This window comes from Sus scrofa, chromosome 10, assembly GCF_054392235.1.
Source record: "Sus scrofa isolate SSC_HxYL_T2T_F1_AM1 chromosome 10, Sscrofa_HxYL_maternal_Yorkshire_Landrace_v2.0, whole genome shotgun sequence".
NCBI lineage: Eukaryota > Metazoa > Chordata > Mammalia > Artiodactyla > Suidae > Sus > Sus scrofa.
In genome coordinates, this window is record NC_139392.1 from 22,559,603 (window position 1) to 22,585,992 (window position 26,390).

The following is a 26,390-nucleotide window of genomic DNA, read 5'->3' on the forward strand; positions in this document are numbered from 1 at the left end:
CGGCCCACAGTGGCAGGTAGCAAACCAGTAAGCAAGGGAGCTTGCTTATGAGGTTGTCTCTTCCAGGGGAAGGTGGGTGGAGGGACAGGACAAGTGGATCCCCACCCCCCAACCCTCCAACCCCCCACTCCACCAGAATGCTGCCCAACTTTGCATAGAACTGGGTTCAGTCTCCAGGCTGCGTCCTTAGGTAGCTTCCAGCTCAGGGACAGCAGGCAGAACACATGCTAAGGACGTTTCAAGGACAAGACAGGGGGTGAACGCCCTCAAATACCTGGGTCCAAGTCACACCTGTGGTCATGTCTTCTTGATGACCTTCCCTGACAAGGATTCCTCCCGGTGTGCCAACCCCTGCCCCAAAGCCCACCGCATACACACAGACACACACACACACGCACATACACACATCTGTGCACTGCACACAGAAACACACACGCGCACACGCACACATCTGTGCACTGACACACTGCCCTGCTTTATTTCTCTCCTTGGCACAGTCAACAACATGCCACATATTATATTTCTTTAACTTGCTTCTATTATCTGTCTTCCCTGCTAGAACATAAGCTCCATTAAGTCTAGGATTTTATCTGTTCGATGTGGAATCCTGAGCACCTTGCACCGTGCCTGGCCCGTAGCAAGTACACAGTAAATGCGTTCCTGAATGAAAGACTCCTGCAGCTGTTACTGCATTTGACAGATTTACCTCTGATGTAGTTTCACAGGAGTGTCCCCTCTGGTATCGAGGGCAGAGCAGACAGTACAGAGTACAGCCACCTACACACGCGACAGAAATGAGCGCTCTCCCCATTTCTTCAGCTTGTGTCATGCTATGCCATCATCCTACTCCTGTTTCAACAGCCTGTTCATCCATGTAAGATTTATGAGCCATCTATTTTACAGTTTATGTCTCAATGTAGAAATAATCTTGGCGTTCCCATTGTGGCTCAGTGGGTTACAAACCCAACTAGGATCCATCGGGACGCAGGTTCGATCCCTGGCCCTGACCAGTGGGTTGGGGATCTGGCGTTGCCATGAGCTGTGCTGTAGGTTGCAGAGGCGGCTCGGATCTGGTGTTGCTGTGGCTGTGGTGTAGGCTGGTGGCTACAGCTCCGATTCAACCCCTTGCCTGGGAACCTCCATATGCTGCTAAGGGTGCAGCTGTCAAAATTTTTAAAAAACAAAAAATAAAAAGAAGAATCTTTAGGAATTCCTGCCATGGTGCAGTGGAAACAAATCCAACCAGGAACCATGAGGTTGCGGGTTCGATCCCTGGCCTCCCTTAATGGGTTAAGGATCCGGCGTTGCCGTGGGCCGTGGTGTAGGTCACAGGCTCAGCTTGGATCCTGCGTTGCTGTGGCTATGGCATAGGCCAGCATCTGTAGCTCCAATTCTACCCTTAGCCTGGGAACCTCCATATGCCACGGATGTGGCCCTAAAAAAAAAAAAAACCAGAAAACCAAAAAAAAACAAACAGCTTTACTAAATAGTTAATATAGCACAAGGTGCAAAATTCAAAAGAGAGAGGGGCAGAGGAATAAGTACTTCAGGCAGGCTCCCTCTGTCTCACACCATCCTAACACCTCCCCACTGGACAAACCCAACTGGAAGTCAGACGGCAAGGGAGGCCACTGACGTGGTTGACAGAAGTCAGCCTCCTGGCGCACAGAGCAAGGTGGGGACAGGCCAGCAAAAGATGCTCCTCCTCTCCATCCTCAAACTCAACAAGTGCAACCTCCATATGGTTATGTCACTGAAAGTGGGGGCCAGCTGCTCACCACCCTAAAGCCAATCAAGAAGCAAGCTTGGCAGAAAGGAAAATCTGCTTTATGTCGGAGGCCAGCAACTGGGGGGGGGGGGACGGCACACTCCTATTCGAGGGCCTGCTCTCCCCTCCCCCCATGACAATCAGTGGGCAAGAGAAGAGCTGTTTTTTGGGTTTTTTTTGGTCTTTTTAGGGCCATACCCACAGCACATGAAGGTACCCAGGCTAGGGGTTCGATCAGAGCTGCAGCTGCTGGCCTACACCACAGCCATAGCAGCACTGGATCCAAGCTGTATCTGCAATCTACACCACAGCTCACGGCAACACCAGATCCCCAACCCACTGAGCAAGGCCAGGGATCGAACCCAAGTCCTCATGGATGCCAGTCAGGTTCATTAACTGCTGAGCCACGAAAGGACGTCCACGAGCTTTTGTAGGCAGAGGGACAGGGGGCTATATGCAGAAACAGCACAGCCAGCTCTGACAGTCATCTTGAAATTGGTCATGCGGTGGTCTGACCTGCATCATCTTGATTATTTTACGTACAGTTAGTCTTCAGTTCTGGGTCAGTTTGTTCCCAATTCTTTGAGGCCAGTTCTCAGAACTGTGGCCGCTTATCATGGCCACAGTCTGGTCATCACGGAGTTAACTTCTACCACCTGGTGAGTTTCAGTATCTATAAAACAGTTCATAGGATGATGTGGCTCAGAATATTATCTATAGCCCTTGAAAAGGAACTAAAAGCCCTTGACTTTGCTTAATGACTAAACTATTATTAATTTGTCTGGAGTGACTGTTTTCCTTTGCTTCTGCATTTTCCCATTTCTCTAATTAAACTTATCCTTTGACTAATTATTATTATTATTATTATTTTTACAGACAAAAAGCAGGCAGGGAACGGGGTGGGGGAGGACCACAAGGTCCTGCTCCACTTTAGTTAGAACGGGCTCTTGGGCAACCAGCTAAACAGAATGAGAGGGATTTCCCTTACGTAGCAGGTTAAGAATCTGCCATTGTCACTACAGGGGCTCAGATCACTGCTGGGGTGCAGGTTCGGTCCCTGGCCCGGGAACTTTTCACATGCCATGGACACAGCCAAAAAAAATTAAATGAAAACAATTAATGGAATGAGAGGACACGATCTAGGCAAAGAATATAACAAGCTGAGGGCCAGCAAATGTGAAGGTTGTGGAGGAGGAAGGTCACTGGAGAGGGACCAAGAGGAAAGAAGATTAACTCAAAGAAGCCAGATGATGCAAGATCTTAGAGGCCACCGGTCCTCAAAGTATCCAGTGGTGTAGACAGAGGGTGCTGATCACTGTCCACTGGTGTAGACAGAGAGTGGCTGATCACACTGTCCACTAGTGTGGAGAGAGGGTGCTGATCACACCACCCACTGGTGTAGACAGAGGGTGCTGATAACATCATCCACTGGTGTAGACAGAGGGTGGCTGATCACTGTCTACTGGTGTGAACAGAGGGTGCTGATCACACTGTCCACTGGTATAGACAGAGAGTGGCTGACCACATTCTACCAGTGTAGACAGAGGGTGCTGATTACACCACCCACTGGTGTGGACAGAGTGTGCTGATCACAGACAGCTAGGCCTCACCCTGAGTCTCAGATTCAGCAGGTCTGAGATGGAGACTGAGATTCTGCATTTCTAACAAGCTGCCTGTGATGCTGATCCTGCCGGTCTGGAAACCACCAGCTGAGAACCATTGTTCAAAGGCCAGAGCAAGGAATTTGCATTTTAATCTCAGAGGCCACTGGAGGCCACTCATTAGAGACAGAAACTAGATGAGTGGCTGCCAGGGGCTGGAGGAGCGACTGCCATCAAGTACAGGGCTTCTCTTCCGCAGCGAGAAGGCTCTAGAAATAGTGGCGATGGACGGATGCCTTGTAGAGACACTACAAACCACTGAATAGGATACTTCAAGATAGTGGCTCGGCTCTATGGAGGCTGCCCGTCGCCCTGACAGGCGCTGTCTGGGGAAGGAACAGGCTGAGAACCTGAGGGAAGCATGTGGAGACTCCGAACGAAAGGCAGAGAAAAATGGAGCCACAGACGAAAGAAGACAGAGTGACAGGAGTGCTTTCTCTTTTCTTTCAATATGGAGTTTTCTAGGGAGCATTTTCTTTCCTTTTTTTTTCTTTGTCTTTTTGCCTTTTCTAGGGCCACTACCACGGCATATGGAGGTTACCAGGCCAGGGGTCTAATTGGAGCTGTAGCCACTGGCCTATGCCACAGCCACAGCAATGCAGGATCAAAGCCGTGTCTGCAACCTACACCATAGCTCAAGGCAATGCCGGATCCTTAACCCACTGAGCAAGGCCAGGGATTGAACCTGCAACTTCATCGTTCCTAGTCGGATTCGTTAATCACTGTGCCACGATGGGAGCTCCTCTAGGGAACATTTTCATGGATGGAATGATCCCGTTGAGAGGGGAAGTGGTGTTGATGATGCTGGATCTGTATCTCCAGTCACTACCTGTTCCCTAGACCAGCACTCCCTGGCCAGCAGCGGTCTTGCCTGGAGAAGCTCTACCCGGCTTGGCCGAACCGCCACAGTCCCAGCCTCACTTCCCTTGCTGTAGTGATGATTTTACTTTTTAAGTTTAAAAAGAGCATTTATGAAGTTTCATGATTTTTTTTTTTTTTGGCCACATCGAAATTCCTGAGCCACAGATGGAAGCCATGCCACAGCAGCAACCCGGGGCCGCTACAGTGACAATGCCAGGTCCTTAACCCACTGCCCCACAGGGAACTCCAAGTTTGATGACATCTTCACTGGACGAACAGTGACACTACAGCTGAAGGAGGTGGCTCTGAGCCAAGACTATACGGCAGTTCATGTGCAACTAAGGGCCACTGCCTTCCGGTCCACACCTCGGAAGGGATAGAGGAGGGGGACCACCCACTGGTCCCAGCTGCCACTGGCTATTAACACCTTACATGCTAGAAAATCACAATGAGAACAAAAAGGCACCACTGCATTTGAAATCAACCTTCACAACTCATTTCACCCATCCTCAAATTTATGACATTAAGTACGCCCCCAAGTTAGAAAGGTTAAATATCAACTGCATTTATTTATGCATTTATTTGTCTTTTTAGGGCTGCACCCGCGGCATATGGAGGTTCTCAGGCAAGGGGTCAAATTGGAGCTACAGCTGCAGGCCAAGGCCACAGCTCACGACAACGCCAGATCCTTAATCCACTGCACAAGGCCAGGCATCAGGCCTTGGGGTCTAATTGGAGCTGTAGCCACCGGCCTACACCACAGGCACAGCAACGCCAGATCTGAGCCAAGTCTGTGACCTACACCACAGCTCACGGCAATGCCGGATCCTTAACCCACTGAGCAAGGCCAGGGATTGAACCTGCAACCTCATGGTTCCTAGTCGGATTCATTTCCACTGCACCACGACGGCAACTCCATCATTTAAAATCTTTCGATTATAATCTGCCCACAATGATGGGCTTTAGCGTGATAGTTTATAACTGTTCCAAATTTTATGGACATGAGACAGGCATTTTCTTAATGAACATCAATTCTTTTCTTCTTACTTTAGTTGGAAGAGGAACAAAAAAGAAAAAAAGCATCAAAAGAAAGGGCTGGTGAAACACACCTATCCTGTTAACCTGAGAGAAAGCAGGCCCGTATTTTCTCTATATTGCTTTTAGCTTTGTTTCATAAATGTACTGTGCTCCAAAAGCTGAAAGAATTCTTCAAAGTGTAACTTAATTCCCTAAAAAAATAAAAACAAGGTGAAGCTGTTTTTAATTTCACTTAGATGAAGCAGTTTTATCAGCATGTTGAAAAATTACTAAAAAAAAGAAATTTTAGCCTACTCAAAGTCCTTCAGAAAACAACAATCTTGGCCAAGAATTCATGATCTTTAATGATTTAAAAAAAAAAAAAATTGTTCTAACTTGGATGTTTTCCGCATCTGATGCCAAAACATTTTAGAAGGAAAAAGCACAAATAGCAAAATTTCAGAAATATGCCAGTTGTGTATTGTTACAAAACTGTATTCATCATATCCTATTATACAGAAATACAGAATGTGCGTACATACATGCAACACATGCAAAACAAAACAAAAGCCTGGAATTAAATTCACCAAATTAACAGTAGCTATGCCTTGATGGTAAGATCATAAAATGAATTTGGGGGAGTTTATCTATGCTTAAAATTTCTAGAATGATTAAACATCACTTGGATAATAAAGGTATTTGTTTTTTAAGGAATCAATGATGAAATTAATAGGTAAATACCATTTTTCTCCCTAGGTCCCAGCTGTGAGATGTGTAAGGCAAATATCTGCCTGACGATGCTTTTCTGGGGTTACCAGGCTGCCTCAAAGGTAGTCAGGGACCACCAGAAACAAGCAGTCCAGAAATGTACCTTGCATAATACCCAGTGCATTAGAATGGGACACGACTCAGCCATAACAGGAATAGAGTTCGGATGCCCACTACAAAGCGGTGAACCTGGAGAACACTGCTAATTGACAGACTCAGACACAAAAAGAAACATCCAGAATATTCAAATCCATAGAAACAGTATGTGGATTAATGGTAACTAGGGGCTAGGGGGCAGGGAAGTAGGAAATGACTCTGGAGGATGGAGTGCCTCTCTCTGGGGTAATGATAATGTTCTCGAATTAGGGGTAAAAAAAAAGAAAAAAAACCCACTTTATCCAGGGTGAATTTTATGGTGTGTGAATTATATCACAATTAAAAATGCCCACTACATAGTTACAATGCGAGGCATATAAAAATCTCTTGGAGAAATAAAAATTTACTCATGAAAAAAAATCACTGAGCCATTTAGTATTGAATTACAGGAGTAAGGATGTGGGTAAAAGAGAAATTCAGAAACGAGAAAGATGAATGCGATTGGAGGTAGACTGAGGTTTCAGCAAAGAGGCACGAATTACTGGAACGCATAGAGAAATAATAAAATCATCATAATTACTTCCAAAATGCCACCTTTTCTCGAGACTTTAGATTTTTTTAAAAACACCATCTTTTCAGCGTTCCCATCGTGGCTCAGGGCTTAACGAACCCGACTAGGAACCATGAGGTTGCAGGTTCGATCCCTGGCCTCACTCAGGGAGCGGGTTAAGGATCCCACATTGCCATGAGCTGTGGCATGGGCCAGGAGCTGCAGCTCTGATTGGACCCCTAGCCTGGGAACCTCCATATGCCATGGGTGCAGCCCTGAAAAAGACAAAAAGACCAAAAAACAAACAAACGAACAAACAAAAAAAAAACCCCACCATATTCTCAAGAAAATAAAGATCATTTCCTTAGCTTCCTTCCCACACAGAAGCAAAGAAAGTGGAATTCCACGAAATTAAATCCCCTGGGCTGCTGCTTCGCGAAACGCTGTCTCACTAACTCAAGCTACAAGTGTGTTCCTGGGAACTTTTAGTCTCACTGACTCAAGCTACACGTGTTCCTGGGAACTTGTGACATTCCTTCCACCATAAAGAGGGCAGCAATGAGCAGCCAGGCCCCCCACCCCCAGCCTTTACAGCTGCACCTGTGACTATGGGGACACTAGACGGAGAGGGCATCTGAAAATGCTCCCCACATCTAGCTTGGATGCCACAGAGGTTTTTCTTCCTTTAACACCAGGCCAGCCCTTCTCAGGGACGACGAGACATCAAACGGTTAACTTCATTCCAACTTGTAAAGCAAGGACTTCATGTTTTCATTGTATCAGCCACAAGGAGTCAAGATTAATCAATAAACAATGAGTCAAATCTCAAGTCCACTTAAGAGCAGAGACTGTACCGGCCAGATCACAGGGCAATACAAACAGTAAAATATGGGGGAAATAAATGTAAAATAAAACAATGAGGCATCACTAAACGATTAAATTAGTCTTCAATGAAAACCCAAGATGCAACAGAGATGAGATTGTGGGAGAGTGATTCATTCAAAGACATAGTGGTGACAGGAAAAACTGCTGAAAGTCCCATGTGGAGAGTAAAATGAATCATGGATCAAAACGCACAGATTTATATATACCTCGCGACCTCACTTCTGGGAATGTATCCCTAGAGAAATACCTGGAATGAAGAAAAACTCTAAATGTCTGAAGATTTTCACTACAGTCTTAGGTCTGTAAATAGGAAGATGGAAAACTAAATATACAGGCGTTTCTGTCGTGGCTCAGTGGAAATGAACCGAAGTAGTATCCATGAGGATGTGGGTTCGACCCCTGGCCTTGCTCACTGGGTTAAGGATCCAGTGTTGCCATGAGCTGTGGTGTAGGTCACAGGCAAAGCTTGGATCCTGCGTCACTGTGGCTGTGGTGTAGGTCGGCAGCTGTAGCTCCAATTTGATCATCTCCTAGCCTGGGACCCTCCATATGCCCTGGGTGTGGCCCTAAAAAGAAAAAAAAAAGAAAAAAAAAAAAAAGGAACAAAGAAGTGCACATAACATAAACTGTGAAAAAAGAATGTGATAATATTTCACTAAAAATAGTAAATTTGATTTTCTTAAAGTGACTGATCTAAGGAAAAAGAGGACTCCAGGAAAAATCAAACACTCCATGAAGCTGGCCAGGCGATCTCCAGACACTCTGCCCAGTAATTCACACCCAAGTCATGTCTGAAGGAAGACTTGCCCTTCCAAAAATCCAAAGTCACAATTTTCACTTGAGAAGAATAGATCACAGATTTATTTTTAAGAGTCTCATTTTCACAGGACAAATATTTGCCATAACGATAATGTTCTGTTACTAATACAAGAATGACTCATTTCAAAGAGGAATTATGTCAGAGTAAAATCTGGAAGACTCTCCCAAGAGGAAATACAAAAAAAAAAAAAAGCTGCCCAGGAGTTCCCGTTGTGGCTCAGTGTGTTAAGAACCCGACGTGGTGTCCCTGAGGAAGCGGGTTTGATTCCTGGCCTCGCTCAGTGGGTGTGGCCATGAGCTGTGTGTAGGTCGCAGACGTGGCTCGGATCTAGCGTTGCTGTGGCTGTGGCTGTGGTGCAGGCCGGCAGCTGCAGCTTCAATTCGACCCCTAGCCGGGGAACTTCCATATGCCGCAGGTGCAGTCCTAAAAAAAAAAAAAGAAATACAACAACGAAAGCTTCTTTCAATCTCTCTATGGCCTATAATCCTGAGAGGGGGTTGGAAATGAAATGCGGATTGTTCCAATCTTCCAGGGTTTTTGGCCTCCAGCTCCTCAGAGACCTGGCTGTCTGCTGCAGAGGTCACTGTGCTGGTGGGGACCGTGGACCGGGAACCCTGGTTGGGGAGCTCGGCTCCCTGACTTGGACATGCTGCACCCGAGCTGCAGGCTGGGCTGGGCTGCTGTCCTCCTGAAGCGGGTGGGCAGGGACCCTGCCTGCACTGCCCTGGCTCTCTCTCCCTGGCATCTGAGTGTGCAATCCAACAGAGGCCTCTGTGAAGCCTCCCTCAGGAGCAGCCTGGTCACTGTGTCTTTGAGTCCTTTCCCTCAAAGGGACACTCTGCAGCCTGCCCGATGATGGGTCCAACCTCGTGACAGTTGTTGGACCACTGCTCACAGAGGCCCACTATGACTTCTGAGCTGTCGCTCCCACCTTGACGTTACTCTTAAGGCCATTAGAGTGCTTTGTAAAATCTTCATCAATTACCATGAGTTACATCAACTAATGTTCTATTACAGACCAATGATATTTAAACCTACGTCTACCCTGAGGGTACCACCTCTACACTAAATGTACTTTTTAAAAAATTTTAATTGAAGTTTAGTTAATTTACAATGTGGTGTTAGTTTCAAGGGTACAGCAAAGTGATTCACTGATACATATATTTATATATACATTCTTTCTCAGATTCTTTTCCACTATAGGTTATTGCACAGTATTGAGTATCATTTCCTGCATTATACAATAGGTCCTTATTGTTTACCTATTTTATATATAATAGCACGTATATATTAATCCCAAACTCCTAATTTTTCTCTCCCCCAACCTCCCTAAAGGCCCTATTTTGTTTTGGGGTTTTTTTTTGTTGTTGCTTTTTAGGGCCACACCTGCAGCATATGGAAGTTCCCGGGCCAAATCAGAGCTACAGCTGTGACCTACACCACAGCCCACAGCAATGCCAGATCCTTAACCCACTGAGCGAGGCTAGGGATTGAACCCACATCCTCGTAGATACTACTCAGGTTCATAACTGCTGAGCCACAATGGGAGCTCCCTAAATGCACTGTTTGGTTTTTTTTTTTTTTTTTTTTAATCATAGACTATTTTAAATATCAGTCCATCAGTTTATAGCAATCATTTGAGTTATTTAAAGAAAAATCATAAAATCATATTCAATGGACTATTTTCACATCCTAAGCTCTTTTTTTGGTCACTATTGCAAGTGAGTAGACATTAGTTTCAGTATCAGTCTGAAGGGCAGTGTTAAAAAAGTTCATCACAAAGTTTCCCTCGTGGCTCAGTGGTTAACGAACCCGACCAGGATCCATGAGCATGTGGGTTCGATCCCTGCCCTGCTCAATGGGTTAAGGATCTGGTGTTGTTGTGAGCTGCGATGTAGGCTGGCAGCTGTAGCTCTGATGGGACTACTAGCCTGGGAAACTCCATATGCCGTGAGTGTGGCTCAAAAAAAAAAAAAAAAAAGTTCATCGCACTGGAATACTGTAGCCATTTAGCGAGTACCATCTAGAGTACACAATCATTTCCTGAGATAATTACCACTCTGGTGAAAATGATACAGCAAAAACGAAGTGGTTACTTTAATTGGGGGGAAAACTTCATGACACACTGAAAAACAGCTGGTCTTAAGACATCTGACTTCTTCCCCACTCATACACATAAACAAAGAAGAGTCACCTCCCCCGAGACATAGAGAGTCATCCTGCCAACATCAGTCACTCCAAAGAAGTTCCTGGTTCTGCTTCCTCTCAACCCCAGCTCCTTGCTGACATCCATACCTGTCATTCACTCGTCCATCGGGATTCACGCTACACCCAAGTCACACTGGGAATACAGTGACGGGAAAGCCTGCGCTCTCTGGGGTGAGGAGAAGAGCCTGAGCAAGGACTAATGCACGTGGCATATAACGCGACGTGACAGAGAGTGATGCAGGTGGGGAGAGGAGGCGGCAAGGCATGGTTGGGGCAGGCGTCTGGGGGTGGGCATCTGAGCTGAGGCTGTAGGAGCCGCCCCCTCGCCCACTCAGACCCCTGAGATGGGAAGGGGCTGGGTCTGTTCCACGACCAGAAAGAAGGCCAGTGTATCAGGAAAGCAGACCTGCGTGAATGAGGGCAGAGAGGTAAACAGAGGCAGGCTGGTGCGGGGCCTTGCAGGTCAAGTATGAGGGATGTGGGACGTTCCCTTGTAGCTCCGTGGGTGAAAGATTCTGCATTCTCACTGCTGTGGCAAGGTTTCAATCCCTGGCCTGGGAATGTCTGTGTGCCACAGGCACATCAAAAAAAAAAAGAAAAGAAAAAAAAAAAAAAAGAATAAGGGATGCAGACTGAAGAATAAGGCAAAAGTCGCTAGAGCAGTTCTCAAAGCATGGCTCCCAGACCAAGCCTATCAGCAGGAACTTGTCAGAAACAGGCCCCTACCTAGACCTCTTGAATCAGAATACCTTGGAGTGGTTTTAGTGATCCCATTAAAGTTTGAGAACCACTGCATTAGGGGTTATAAGCAGGGATGTAACATGAAGCTAGGTTTCTGGGTAACTGGCTATAAACAGCAAACAGCATTAGCTGTTTCACTAATAGATAACAGCAATGCACATTAACCTATATAGTAGGTGTTCCTGTCGTGGCTCAGCGGAAACAAATCTGACTGGCATCCATGAGGACACAGGTTCAATCCCTGGCCTTGCTCAGTGGGTTAAGGATCTGGCATTGCCGTGAGCTGTGGTGGATGGAGGTCGCAGACACGGCTCGCATCCTGCGTTTAGCTGTGGCTGTGTGTAGGCTAGCAGCTACAGCTCCCATTCGACCCCCACCTAGCCTGGGAACCTCCAGATGTCGCAGGTGCAGCCGTAAAAAGACAACCACCACAACAACAACAAAAACCTGTATTAGCTTTAATGCCTTTGGTTAACCTGGTGACATTTTTATACAAACCTTTTATACCTATAACTTACATAATGTTGTACATCAATTACACTTTAAAAAATCCAATTCATATACAATGGTATTTACCTTTGCATATTTTGAATGTCAAGGAATTTCTATTCAATTATAAGAACTATGAAGGCCAGAACCCTTCAAATTATCTGCTCCACCATCATAGCCGCATATCACCAAATGAGAAAGCTCGAAAACCTGACACCCTTCCTCACTCCTCTCCCTGTCTCCTCTGCCCTGTTCCTTAGTATCAAGGTCAACGCTATCCTTCTAGAATAATTCGAAGCCATAAAACTGCCTCCAACCCTCTCCCTCCCTCCCACACATACATACCTCCAGGCGGAAGTAAACTTTCTCTTTGCTTCTCTAACAGCCACGCACACCAGAGCTGTGCGGATCTCTGTCTTATCCGCCCTACTGGTCTATAAAGTCCTTTAGTACAGAGGTTTCAGTCCTTAAAGGCTTCCTCCCAGGTTTTTTTCCCCGCCTCCCACCCCCGCAAGTGCTGTCTCAGTATCTTCCACATAGCAAATCTGGGGGACCTATCTATTCAACTCAACTGATACTGCAGTCGAGACTCAGAGTTCCCCAGGGGATGAGGAAGTGAACAGGACACTAGGACAGGACGGAGTATGTTCCTGTCATCAGGCGTAAGAAGCACTTAACACGCGAACACACCGTGTAACGCTCTCTCCTTTTCAACGATGCCTGAAGCCGGATGTAGAAAGATGTCAAGTTCCAAAACAGCCACCAAAGCAACGCGGTTTAGGCTACTCTGCTTTCAAGGTCTGTCCTAACAAACAACAAAGAACGAAATCGAAACAAATTCACTAGTTAATTCTCCATCCCCGCCTCAACCATGCTCTAAGTTCCGATGTTGCTGTGCTCTCTTCTACACCAAGCACCGCTCTCTTATGCACCTGTCTTATTTTACACAAAGGTCCTGGTACATATTTGATTCTACCTTCCGCTTTTCTTCACCAAGCAATGTGCTTTTAAGATCCATCCACGAGGTCATGACTACAACCAACCCACGATTTCTAGTCCTTTCCTTTCCACCTTGCACTTGGCTGTGGAAGGGGTCCTCCACTTCCAAAGATTTCACTTGGTGAAAATCTCTGGGGAAAGCGTAAGACCCAGTAATGGACAGAAACGTAAATGGACAAGAACTACCCTCACCGAGGAAAATCAAAAGGAAGAACATTCATTCACCCAAACAACATTTGTTAATGCCCACAGTGTGATAAGCACGTGCTTGGTGGGTGTTACAATCACAAAGGCGAAAGGACCGGCCACTCCCTCAAGCAGCGCACAGAGCGAGGCAGGGTCACAGCAAACATATGACACAACGGAGGGCTTTCCGGTTGGAGGTTCAGGTGACGCCCAGGGAGAACAGAAAAAAGCCAATCCTTTTCAGTACAACCGAGGCTCTGACAACTGCAGGATGCGGAAGACACGCGGGAAGAGGGCCACGCAGGCAAACAAACATCACACATCAAGGCACGGAGGCATCAGAAAACCCAGCAAGCTGTCCTCACTGCCATCCTGCTGCCACAGGAAGGGGGCAGGACACACAGAAGGGACAGGTCACTCTCAATCCAAGAGCCACAGATGAGCCGCAGAAACTTGCAATGCATACGACTGGTCTGACGCACGCAGTTCTGGCAAAGTCAGACGGCCCAGAGCAGGTTGTGGGCAGCGATATAGAACGGGGTGCAACTTACTTTAAGCAAGAGGAAAACGGGACATCGGGCCCCACCAACGGTCCTGAAGAGGCAGGGTCCCCTGGGAGCAGGTACAGGTGGTGAGCCGATCTTCCCAAACTGCTCAGCAAGGCTGACAGAAGCCAGCCGAGCAGTGGGGAGAAACCCTGCACCCACACCTGTTACTCCCCCTCCACCTGCACCTCGAGGTTTCAAGGGCTGACCAGGGTGCTGTGGTCTCAGCCTTTCCATCACTTTCACGCCCCACTGAGAGGCTAGATATCCTGGAAGGAAAGTATATCTTCAGGCAAGAGGGCTGAAATCCACTGGGCTAGACAATAAAGAAACTTAGTATCTAGCTAAGGAGTTTTTATCACATGCTCTAAGGCATACAAGTCAATCTTGCGGAGTTCTGGAGGGAACAGGCAGATTCCTGTCTCAAGAAGTGTGTATGATGGACCATAAAGGTAAAAAGGTACATAAGGAGAAGTTCCCACTGTGGCGCAGCGGAAACGAATCCGACTAGAAACCATGAGGTTGCAGGTTCAATCCCTGGCCTCACTCAGTGGGTCAAGGATCCGGTGGCGTGGCCTTGAGCTGTGGTGTAGGTCGCAGGCGAGGCACAGACCCGGCGTTGCTGTGGCTATGGTGTAGGCTGGCAGCTACAGCTCCGATTAGACTCTTATGCTGGGAACCTCCATATGCCAATGGGTGTGGCCCTAAAAAGACAAAACGACAAAAAATAAAAATAAAAGAAGGTAAATAAGGAGAAGATCCTCATCCAGCCCAGGTGAGAGAGGGGTAGAGCAGAGAGGAGCAGCAGGAGTTCCCGTTGTGGCTCAGCAGTAAAGAACCCGACTGGTATCCATGAGGATGTGGGTTCAATTCCTGGCCCAGCTCAGTAGTTCAAGGATCTGGCATTGCTGTGAGCTGTGGTGTAGGTTGCAGACGCAGCTCGGATCCTGCATTGCTGTGCCTGTGGTGCAGGCTGCCGGCTACAGCTCCAATTTGACCCCAAGCCTGGGAACCTCCATGTGCCAGGGGTGCGGCCCTTGGCAGCAGGGGTTAGAGAGGAGGGGTCTGTGACATGGTGGGTGACAGAGGAGAAAATGGAAGAACAGAAAGAAAGCAGACGAGTGTTGAGGGCTCCCCACTACTGAAAGCAGCAAGCCAACCCTCCCAGAGAAGGCTCCTGTCCACCTTCAAAATATAAACATTATCCCAAATCAACAGAATACTATAAACCAGCTGCAATGGAAAAAAATAAAAATCATTAATAAAAAAATAGATAAATAAAAGTATTATCCAAAACAGGCTCCCTTCCCAGGAGATCCACAAATTGCCAAAAAATGACCTGCACATCACAAAACTAGCCAGCAGTTGTGGTGCAGGAAAACACTGGCATGAGGAGACCCTTTCTAGAATTCAAGTCAGTTCTGATGTGAACTTCCTAGGTGACTGGCTGCTTTGTATCTCTGTCAATAAAATGAAGACTATCACTGATTTAATTTTTTTATTTTTAGGGCCTCATGGGCAGCATACAGAAGTTCCCAGGCTAGGAGTCAAACTGGAGCTTCAGCTGCCGACCTACACCACAGTCACAGCAACGCAGGATCCAAGCCATGCCTTTGATCCACACCACAGCTCACGGCAACGCCAGACCCTTAACCAGGGATCAAACCTGGGTCCTCATGGACACTTGTTGAGTTCAGTACCGCTGAGCCACAACGGGAACTCCCACACGATGCTATGTAAATCTTACGTGTAACTCTCCTGTTTTGCTTTTTCACGTTCCCTATCCATCCCCAAACCCCCCACACTGAGCTTCCTGAAAGGTAAGCTCCCTGGAAACTGTCACGTTTTCTTAGAATGGTGCCTGGAATACAGTGGCTGTTCTCTACATATCTGGTGAACAGATGTTGTCCCCAAAAGGCCACCCAAAAATAATCAGCAGGTTAATGAGGAAGCATGGAGAGCAGTGATTTAATGTGATTTCATCCCACGTCACTCCCGAGAGTACGTCCAATAAATTCACGGGACTAAACTGAATCACTGCTCCTTACCATCAAGCCGACCCGGGGGCAGGAAGTGGAGATGACGTCACTTTGTCCCCATCTCGGTGCCACCCGCAGTGGGCCTCTGTCCAAGTCACTGTGGCACCTCATGCCACCGGAAGTGCCTGCCTGATGACCATGGCAATAGCACAGCAGGTGCTACACGTCCCCTGTCCTCCACGTTCAACACGCCTGCCCCCCACACACATTTTCTTTCTCACCTTATCACTTTCACACCCTATTTAAAGAAAGTGTATCCAATACCCCCATACAAAAGGTAATCATTTAAAAACAAAAACAAAAAAAAGAAGGGGAAGAAAGGTAATTATCCCCCCACCCCTTCTCTTTCCCTGCTGATGTGGAGGAGCAGAGATCCCTAAGGAAGTGTAAGAGTTAGGAAAAAATAAGGATCGCTGAGATGTTTAACTTGGCACAGGATGAGGGCGCCGCCACGTCAGTCGAAACTTGATACAAGAACCATTTACCAATCTCCTCGTCCAGTTTGCATGGAAACATGGGAAGATCCTTCTGTTTTCCTTTCGCTACGTCAAAAATAATTATAGCTAGGCTCCGAAAAGCAGTATTTGAGGTTAGCATTAGCCAAACGAACATCATAACCACTGTCCTGCCAAGAATTAAAAACAGTCTAGAGATTTCTTCACAGGGGGACCTGGTGACCCCAAGTAAAAAATTACCAAAACCCTCTGAGCTGCAAATTTCTTATCTACTGAATGGGAGCGGGGGGGGTTCATTTCCCAGAGTCACAACAGGATTAGATGGGATAAGCAGCCTAACCACAGGGCAGGGGCAGGTGCTGGACACACCAGGGGTTCCAGGAGAAGCCCCCTCACCATCCCGGGCGGGAAATGAGAGCGCTGGTTTCCGGAGGAATCGTTCATTCCACCGTGGAAGATCAGCACGCTGCCTTAACTGTTTTTTATTGTTACCACTGGTATCCTATAAGTTTATTCATTATAGTTTCCACAACTTTTCTAAACTTGTGCCTTAGGGATTTCTAGTTGAAATGCTTGAAATTTAAATAAATAGTACTAAGTTATAAATCTGTTTATAGAAAAACTATTATTAAGTACGCACCTGGAGAGTCAAAGTTCAGGGAGTACACATTGTGGCTCAGCGGGTAAAGAACCCAACTAGTATCCATGAGGATGAGGGTTCGATCCCTGGCCTTGCTCAGTGGGTTAAGGATCCAGCATTGCCTCAAGCTTCGGCACAGGTGGCAGACACAGCTCAGATCTGGTGTTGATGTGGCTCTGGTGTAGGCTGGCAGCTGCAGCTGCCACCCCTGGTCTGGGAATTTCCACAGGCCACAGGTGCAGCCCAAAAAAGACAAAAGGAAAAGAGAAAAAAAAAAGAGTCAAAGGTCAGAATTTCATGCCCCCGTGAACATCTTCAATGAAAATTTGGTTCCATTTACCAAATAAATCATTTGTTTTCAGAGAAATTTTATGTAGAAAAAAAGCTAAAAATGGCCATGGTAGCTGAGTCTGTGAAGCTTCTTTTCCTGCACATGATCTAAAACTACGTTGAGAATTTGCCTTTCTTTGATAAGAGAGTTTTCTTTTGATAAGACACCATGCCCTGCTTTCAGAATCACTGTCTCCTTAATGCTCAGGCTCCTCAAGGACCTCCTAAGACTTCCCGGCTCTCCCCAACAAGGTGTAAGACTTCACCGTCACACCTACCACCCCAGCCTAAGTATGCCTCTCAGACGGGGTCTGTCATCTGTGCTTGCTTTTTTTTTTTTTTTGGTCTTTTCAGGGCCAAACCTGTGGCACCCCAGGCTAGGGGTCAAATCGGAGCAGCAGGCACAGCAATGCAGAATCCAAGCCAAGTCTGCGACCTACATCACAGCTCACAGCAATGCCGGACCCTTAACCCACTGAATGGAGCCGTGGATCGAACCCGAGTCCTCATGGATCCTAGTCGGGTTCATTACCACTGAGCCATAATGGGAACGCCCTGTGCTTGCTTTTTTCAATGACATCTGATTAACGACAAATGTTCTGTTCAGTACCTAGCACGCCATCAAAAAGAAAAAAAAAAAAAAAAGCATTTAAATAATGTTTGCCTTGACTAAGTGGCATGAGCTGAAAAGAACATTCCAGATTCCTGAATTCTTAGATCCCGCTCTTCTTGGCTGTACTTCTTAGTAGAGAAGCCTGGTGAGAGGCTTACAATACATGACCGCAAATCATATCAGCATGTCCTAGTACACAGTCACCTAGCTGAGCTGGAGAGAGGCTGGATCTTACAGCAGCTGCTAGAATGGCTCAGTGTTTGAGGTAGCGTTAGAAAGACTTTCTACGGAGTCTCACACACTGTGGGAGATTACCAAGAGATAAAGCTCTGCAGTATTCCTTAAAAGCTCCAGAAAAGAAAGGTTTTGTTTTGTGTGCGGCGGGAGGAGAGGGGACAGTTTTGGAAGCAATGTGAAAATAAATGACCCTCTGTATCCACCCCAGACAAATGAGTTCTAAGTTAATTTTTTTAATATAAAGCAGGTGCACTTCTTGGCTACTTTTCTTTACAAGGTCTAAATCCAGTTTCTCTGAAACGGGTAAAAATACAGAAACTGTCAAATGCCTTTTCAACTTTTAATTAGTGTAGCAGAAGTCACAAGGCAACAAACTTCACTGCAGCACATGAAATGTGAAATATTTTACACATTTTTTTTAATAGATGATTTGTTTAACAGCCTTGGAGAATTACAATGCTGTAGGAAACCTACCTCAAACTTTATTGTGGAAGAAAACCTAAGCTAACTCACTACGTTACTACTTAATAACTACTCAGGACATGGTATAATCATATATAGATTATGTTCCAGTGCTATCACTTGAAAGGTTTGCAACTTCAAAACACAATTTCAGGAGTTTCCATTGCGGCGCAGCAGAAACAAATCCAACTAGGAACCATGAGGTTGCGGGTTCGATCCCTGGCTGCCGTGAGCTGGGGTGTAGGTCGCAGATGTGGCTCGGATCTGGCATTGCTGTGGCTGTGGTGTAGGCCAGCAGATACAGCTCCGATTCAACTCCTAGCCTGGAAACCTCCATATGCTGAGGGTGCAGCCCTAAAAAGACAAAAAACAAAGAACAAAAAAAAAAAACAAATGCAGAAGCTGCAGGTGGCTGGTGGCTATTATATTGGATGGCACAGATACAGATCATTTCCAGCATAGCTGGACATAAATACCAAATATATGACATCTACCACTGAGACAGGCAAATTCAAGTCCTCTGGCCTTCCATGCAGCACCGCAAAATACTGTGTGTGGTTTTGTGTGTAGGGTTTTTTAATGTAAATTTCAACAGCAGGTACAAACAGAAATTTTTATGAAACTGCATCTAAAAAGAACAGTGAATGCTTTGAAAGTTAGCTAAGTTCCTTCATAAAAAATATTTTTCCTTGAATATAATACTTTACAAAATGAAAGCTATGAAAAAAAGATATCTGAGAGAGTTCCCCGGTGGCCTAACGGGTTAAGGATCCAGCCTTGTCACTGCTGTGCAGTGGATTCAATCCCAGACCCGGGAATTTCCAAATGCTATAGGCACATCCAAAAAAAAAAAAAAAAAAGAGAGAGAGAGAGAGAAAGATATCTGATATAATTCTAATATAATTCTAAATAGCTGCGAAATTTTGCTTTCAATGATTTCTTTGATAAGCAAATTATGAGAGCGGCTCAGTAAAAAAAACCATACTGTCAAACTGCAAATGACCCTTTCTTTAATGAAGAAAAGTAAGGTGTCAAGTATGAAAGATTAATCAGTCTCTCCTCACTGAGATGTGGAAATATCACAGAACCAGACATACTAACTATGGCAGGTATCTGAAAATGAGTGTAATTATCACCCCCATTTCTGCAGTACCCTATCATTACCACTACTGTGATTCTCAGCACTTGTCTACTTATTTTTAGTTAGCCCACTAAAATGCATCATCCCCTCTGGTTTTGGGTCCAATTATCACTTCATGTCCCACACGAAAGGAAATCGCTTGATTCGTTACCATTTGGTGAGAAAACACACAAGTACAATTCATTTGCACGTTTAACATACTGCAGTCTAAATAGCAAATTCTCTTTAGCGTGCCTTTAAAAGCAGATCTAGAAAATGTACTCTTCATGTCACAGAACTGTACACTTTTAACCATCTCACCATTTTTAAATGGTTAAAATGGTCATTTTTCTGCTATGTACATTTTACCCCAACAACAAGAAAGCCTATCAAGGCAACTGTCTACATCGAGACTATCCATTTTTCTGTATTAGACATAATAATGCTTTTCCTGATAAACTGGTTAGAATTTTTCTTTCTTTCTTTTTTTTCTTGCTTTTTATGGCTGCACCCGCAGTATATGGAGGTTCCCAGGCTAGGGGTCCAATCAGAGCTACAGCTGCTGGCCTACACCACAGCTACAGGAATATCTGATTCAAGCTGAGTCTGCGACCTACACCATGGCTCACGGCAATGCAGAATCCTTAACCCACTGAGCAAGGGCACGGATTTGTTTCCGCTGCGCCACAATGGGAACTCCGAATTTTTCAAGGTAATAAATTCAAAACCTCACTTGATGTCAGAATAAAAAGCCGTATTTCAAAGAGGAAAATATACTGAAGAACACAGTCTTATTTTCAAGTACTCAGAATATTACAGGATAAAGATACATATAACACGAGGTTGCTAAATGAACATTTGCTTCATATTTTTAAAGTGTTGCAAGTATAAGAACCTCCAGTATAACCAATATGGCAAATTTAGGAGAAGCTCTTATCTAGCAACTATTCCAAGCAAAGCAGTTAGGTACTAACTACTTCATAAACAGTAACTCTAATCCTCACAACCACCCTAAGAGCTAGGTACTATTATTGTTCCCATTATACAGGTGGTGAACTGAGGGACAAATCACTAAAAAAAGAAAACATGGAGGTAGGTGATGACCAAATAACCACACTGAGTCACAATGAAAGTCTACTGATGTTAGGAAAGGTAATCAGAAGAGCTATGCTGCTAAATTAAATACCATCTACAGAGCTGCACAGCTTTTTTCGGTAAATTGTGATGATCTCGTATGTAGTTGGGAGAAGGAAAACTTTCATTAGCATTAACACAATTCAAAGAAACAGCTTAACATACAATTGCTCTTTAAGGAAGAAATAAATCATGTTGCAACAACTAACACCGGTAGACTTGCTTCTATTTTAGGAAAAATTCACAGACAACCTGCAAAGGTTATTTTAAGGCAGTGAAATCCAAGGAATAAAAAAATTTAACAGCGAATTCCCTCCCCCTGATCCATGGTCTGTATTTTAATATTGGGCACTCACATCACAAACCTAACTTCACGATCAGGCATTAAAATAAAAGAGGATGCAGAATGCTACCCACACTTTCAAATTCCCCGAATCCTGGCAGGACAAAATATCCCAAACCATCTCAACTCTATTACCAATTCCAATCAATTGTGTCCTGTTTTTTAAAAGTTTAGGACGCCCTCCCACAACACAAGCTGGGGGGCCAGGGGACAGAGTGCATGATGGCATACACACCAAATTTGCGGTCACTCACTGCACAGATTGTATAAACGTAAAAGAAAAGTTGTTTCTTTGTCTCAACAAATGAAGCCTTAGGAAAACATCGGACGACTGCACGAAGATCCCGCTTCCAGGAGAGAGGTGTAAGTACAACTTCCTCAAGGAACCTCTGTACTGAAGTCTGCATGAACCACTGCAAATCCTCCAGATTCTGCGACCGTTGAAGGGGCATTTCAAAGGTCTCAAACCTGCTATTCACCTGTGGCCTCGTGGCCACGTCAAGAGCCTGCGGAGTCTAGAAAGAACTCACCCATCTTCTCAGAGGTCTCGCTAAACAAGTTGTGGGAAACAGAGGGAGCGAGGCAAGTACGTCTTACTGCGTGCGATCAAAAACTTTGCGGTTGCATTTATTAAAAAGCCAGTTTCCAGAAAGAGAGCGGCTTGGCTGCCATCACAGATATAGAGACTGAAATAAGACTAAAAATAAAGCAAGGGTACGCTTTTCAATATGCATACTTCACTCCAACTTAAAGTGTTTCTTGTGGGTGTTTTAAATATAAACCAATCAACGAGATTCCCGGGTTCGCCGTTCTTGACCTTCAAGAGCTGCAAAAAGTCAGGACCCAGCCAGAGAGAAAAGGAAAAGTTTGAGTAGTTCTGGAGCAGTTGCTGGGACCCCCTCCCCCTCGGTAAGGGTCTCTCGGCGCGGGAGCTTGGGGTGAGGAGCCGGGAGGATGGAGCCGCGGCCGCTCCCCAGAGGTTCGCAACGCCCAGACCCCCAGCGACGCGGACTCAGGCCCCCGAGCTCCGCTCGAGACCCGCACGAAGACGCGCACTAGACCCCCACCCGCGATCCCGCACACTTCCGGCCCGGCCCCTACCCATCTGCCCGCTTACCGGCATCATTTTGGACCCGAACCGCATCGAAGCGGGTGGCCAGACCGCGGCCCGGAGCCGAGCGGAGGCGCCCCGGGGGTCGCGCGGTGCGGGGGAGGGGAGCGCTGAGGGAGGCCGCCCCGGAGGCGGCGGACCTGTTGCAAGGCGGCGGCGGGTGGCGGGGCGGCGCGCGGGTCTGCTGAGCTCTCCCCGCGGTCTGGAGAGCCACCAAGCCCCGGGCCCACCCCCGGCCGGGCCCCCCAGACGCGGCTTTGTCTCCTCAGCGCTCGCGAAGGCCGGGGCTCCCTCCTCTGCTCCGAAACCAACTAATCCCCGGGCCTGGCCCCCGCCGAGCCCGCGCCGGCTCCGCCCCCCGCGCGGGGCCCCGCCCGCGGCGCGCGGGGCGGGCTGGGGGAGGGGAGGCCGCGGGGACGGAGCGACGCGCGCCTGCGCGGGCCCGGGGCAGGCGCGCGCCCGGGGCGGCGGGGGCGGGGCCACCTTTCCTTTCTTTGCCTTCGGACGATGCGTGGCCGGGGGCGCGCGGCGGAGCGACCGGAGCGCGCGCCTGCCGGCGGGGCCAGGAACCTAAAGGCGGCCCCCGGGGAAGCCTGAATAATGAAAGACACAGGAGGAGCTCCCGGCTGCGGCCGTCGCCTCCCCGCAGTTTCGAACTGGGCCGGGGGAGCGGAACCCTGAGCTGAGATTTGGCCCCTGGACGGGTCCTCCCCGCGGCGGTGCCCCCGCTGACCTCGTGGGAGGACCGGGCCGCGCAGTGGAGCGGCGATGTCCCAGAGGCCGGAGGACTGCCCGGTCCCAGCAAGATGGAGTTCGACGGGGCCATCACAGCCCACAGGGCATTCCGAGAGTTCCGCTGCGGAGGAGTCCTCGCGCTGTCGCCTTTCCTCTCGTTGTCATCGCCCAAATTGATGTAGAATTCATGTGACTTTCGTTAACTGGAAAAAAAAAAAAATCACGAACGCTTAAAAATGACTCACATGGTAAATTTTGTCTGTTTTACCACAACAAAAATAAGGAAATAACTAAAACCCAAAAAGGTTGTAAATGTGGAAAGCAGCTTCCCAAGGCGATTCTTTGCTGCTGCTCAACAAAGTCCTGGATTTCCCTCCGCAGGGTGCTTGTTATATCCTCAGGACAGTCTGTCTCCGATAGGGGTAGACACCACGCTCCCCTTGCAGGGAGCCCAGCTCAAGGCGTAGGAGAATTGCAGTGGCTCTTTGGAAAGAGTGGCCGAGCTGGTTCAGGCACTGTCTTCTTCCTGGGAGGCAGGTTCCCGGAACCCTAACTCCAGGAAGCTTTGGTAAAACTGTCCCGGTGAACGAGCTCAGAATCAGTTTTCTCTGTGATTCCAAAAAGTAAGTGGAGTAAACCACGTGGATTTATCTAGCCTCAAGGATGGACAATTCCTTTTTTTTTTTTTTTTAGGGCATATGGAAGTTCCCAGGTTAGGGGTCGAATGGGAGCTCCAGCTGCTGGTCCACCCACAGCCACCGAAAAGCGGGATGTCAGTCGCGGCTGCGACCTACACCACAGCTCAGGGTAACGCCAGATCCTTAATCCACTGAGCAAGGCCAGGGATCAAACCTGCATCCTCATTGAGCCTAGTTGGGTTCAGTAACCGCTGAGCCCCGAAGGGAACTCTGGACAATTCTTTCTTAATCCCTCGCCAGGATTTCCATCAAACTCCCGTCCTACTGTACCAACTGGCAGCTCTGAAAATATTAAACTACGGCTAATTCGATTGAAATTAAAAGTTCTCCAAAAATCTGGAATTCCCGTCATGGCTCAGTGGTTGACGAATCCGACTAGGAACCATGAGGTTGCAGGTTTGATCCCTGGCCTCGATCAGTGAGTTAAGGATCCGGCTTTGCCCTGAGCTGTGGTGTAGTGTTGCTGTGGCTCAGATCTAGTGTAGGCTGGTGGCTGCAGGTGATTGGACCCCTAGCCTGGGAACCTCCATATGCCCGGGGGGCGGCGGGGGGCGGGGGGGGGGGGGGGGTGGTGCAGCCCTAGAAAAGACGAAAAGACAAAAAAAAAACAAACCTCCAAATATCTAATTTTGAATAAATAATTTTTTTAAGTTTGAGTTAAATCCATATGCCACAGGTTCAGCCATTAAAAAAATAAAAAAGAGAAAGAGAAATTGGATGGACAATAAAATCAATAGCTGAGTATGTTAATAATTAATATTTACATAAAATACCAAATATAGTTATAAGAAAAAAATTGAAGGCGTTAAAGAGATGAGGAACACATGTGCAATTTTTTTTTTTTTTTTTTTTTTGCGTTTTAGGGCCGCACCTGCCACATATGGAGGTTCCCAGGCTAGGGGTCCAAACAGAGCTGAGGCTGCCAGCCTACACCACAGCTCATGGCAACACGGGATCCTTAACCCACTGAGCAAGGCCAGAGATCGAACCTACAACCTCATGGTTCCTAGTCCGATTCGTTTCTGCTGCCCCACGATGGGAGCTCCAACACAGGTGCAATTTTAAACCGGTAAGTCAAGAAAGATCTCACTAAGATGATGTGTGAGCACAGACTTGATGAAGGCATGAGCTGCAGCCTTCATGAAGGCTTCCAGGCAAAGGGAATAGCAGCACTAAGACCTTGAGGTGGGAGCCTACTAGGCATTTCCAGGAAGGTCAAGGAGGCCAGTATGGCTGGAGGGACATAGTAGCAGCATATGAGGTAGATGGATAGAAGGGGCCGGACAAGGTATAGCCTTGCAGGCCATTATATAGACTTTGGGTTTTCTTTTTATGGCCGCACTTGTGGCATATGGAAGTTCCCAGACTAAGAGTTGAATCAGAGCTGTAGCTGAGGCCTACGCCACAGCCACAGCAATGCCAGATCCAAGTGGCATCTGTGACCTCTGCAGCCTGCAGCAACGCCAGATCCTTAACCCACTGAGCGAGGCCTGGAATCAAACCTGCCTCCTCACCAACACTACATCAGGTACTTAACCCACTGAGCCACAGTGGGAACTCCCTCAGTATAATGATGTTGGCTTGTACTCTGAGTGAGATGGGGAGCCACAGAAAGACTTTGAACAGATGAGAACCGTGATCTGATTTCTGTGTCAATGGACTCACTCACGCTGCTGTGGGAGACAGACTGAAAATTAACAGAGAAGCTGTAGGGAGAACTTGCAATAATCCAAGCAAAAGATGAATGAAAGTGGCTTGGACAGTCAGAGTGGGTGTGATGAAAAGTGGTCAGATGTGGGGTGTATTTTGAAGGCCAAACCCATAGAATTTCCTAACAGGTTAGATATGGAATATGAGAGGGAAAAAATTCAAGGCTAAGTCCAAGGTTTCTGCCTGAAGGATGGATGTTGCTACCAATGGAGACAAAGAAGACCCCGAGCAGATCTCGTTGCAGGGAAGAGGGGATCATGTTAAATTTGAGATTTTTTTTTTTTTTTTTTTTTGTCTTTTTGTCTTCTTGTCCTTTTAAAGGCCACACCTGCAACATATGTAGGTTCCCAGGCTAGGGGTCCAATCGGAGCTGTAGCCACCGGCCTACACCATAGCCACAGCAACGCCAGATCTGAGCTGTGTCTGTGACCTACACCACAGCTCACAGCAACCCCGAATCCTTAACACACTGAGCGAAGCCAGGGATCGAATCTGCAACTTCATGGTTCCTAGTCAGATTCATTTCCGCTGCGCCAGGATAGGAACTCCCTAATCCTGGAATTTAGCACATCTGTGGAATGCAAGACTCCCTTCAGGCAACCTGCAGCGCATAAAGGGACCATATAACACCAAAAATCTATCTCATATTCCACTGATTTTTATTATTTTCTTGCACGCAAAGGAATCGCAGAAGCAGCATAAGATACCATGTGCCAAGGTCATCCAGAAAGAGAATTCTGCCTGTTGGGCACTAAACCTCCCATTCTCAACAATGGAAAAACACCTCTCTCTGGTCATGAAATAGTAAATTATATTCCCAGTGAGCATTGGCAGCCCTGGCTTATGACTAAAACAATAACAGAAGTTAAAAGGAAAAAAAAAAAGGAATCAGAATAAGATGTTCCAGGTCTATTTCTTTACTACCTGTTTCTTGCGAGGAGAGGAAGGCAAAGGGGACAGCAGCTGGCAATTTGTCCTGAAACTCACTTCCAGCCAATTGAGAACTCCCTGCTGCCAAAGAGCAGCTAGGTTTCTCTTGAGGGTTTGGTTTTGTTTTCTTTCCTTTCTTTCTTTTTTTTCTTTAATCACAGAAGCATGAAACCAAAGAAACCTTGTCTATGCTTCAGTCTCATCCCTGCAAATCTGTGGCATCACCCACTGTTCTCAAA

General features: G+C 46.8%; 1 protein-coding gene across 3 annotated transcripts in view; it reads right to left on the minus strand.

Moving 5' to 3' along the window:
- TP53BP2 (tumor protein p53 binding protein 2) overlaps positions 1-23,452 on the minus strand; it is a 66,364-nt gene extending 42,912 nt beyond the window's left edge. For 2 of the 3 annotated variants that reach the window (XM_003130583.4, XM_084979320.1), the window contains exon 1: positions 22,085-22,387. In XM_003130583.4, coding sequence (XP_003130631.1) covers positions 22,085-22,111 — 27 coding nt within the window. In that variant the 5' untranslated portion in view covers positions 22,112-22,387. Of the gene's footprint in view, positions 1-22,084; positions 22,388-22,811 lie in introns of those variants that run through there. The other variant, XM_013980098.3, reaches the window with a different exon arrangement.
- Positions 23,453-26,390: the final 2,938 nt, after the last annotated feature.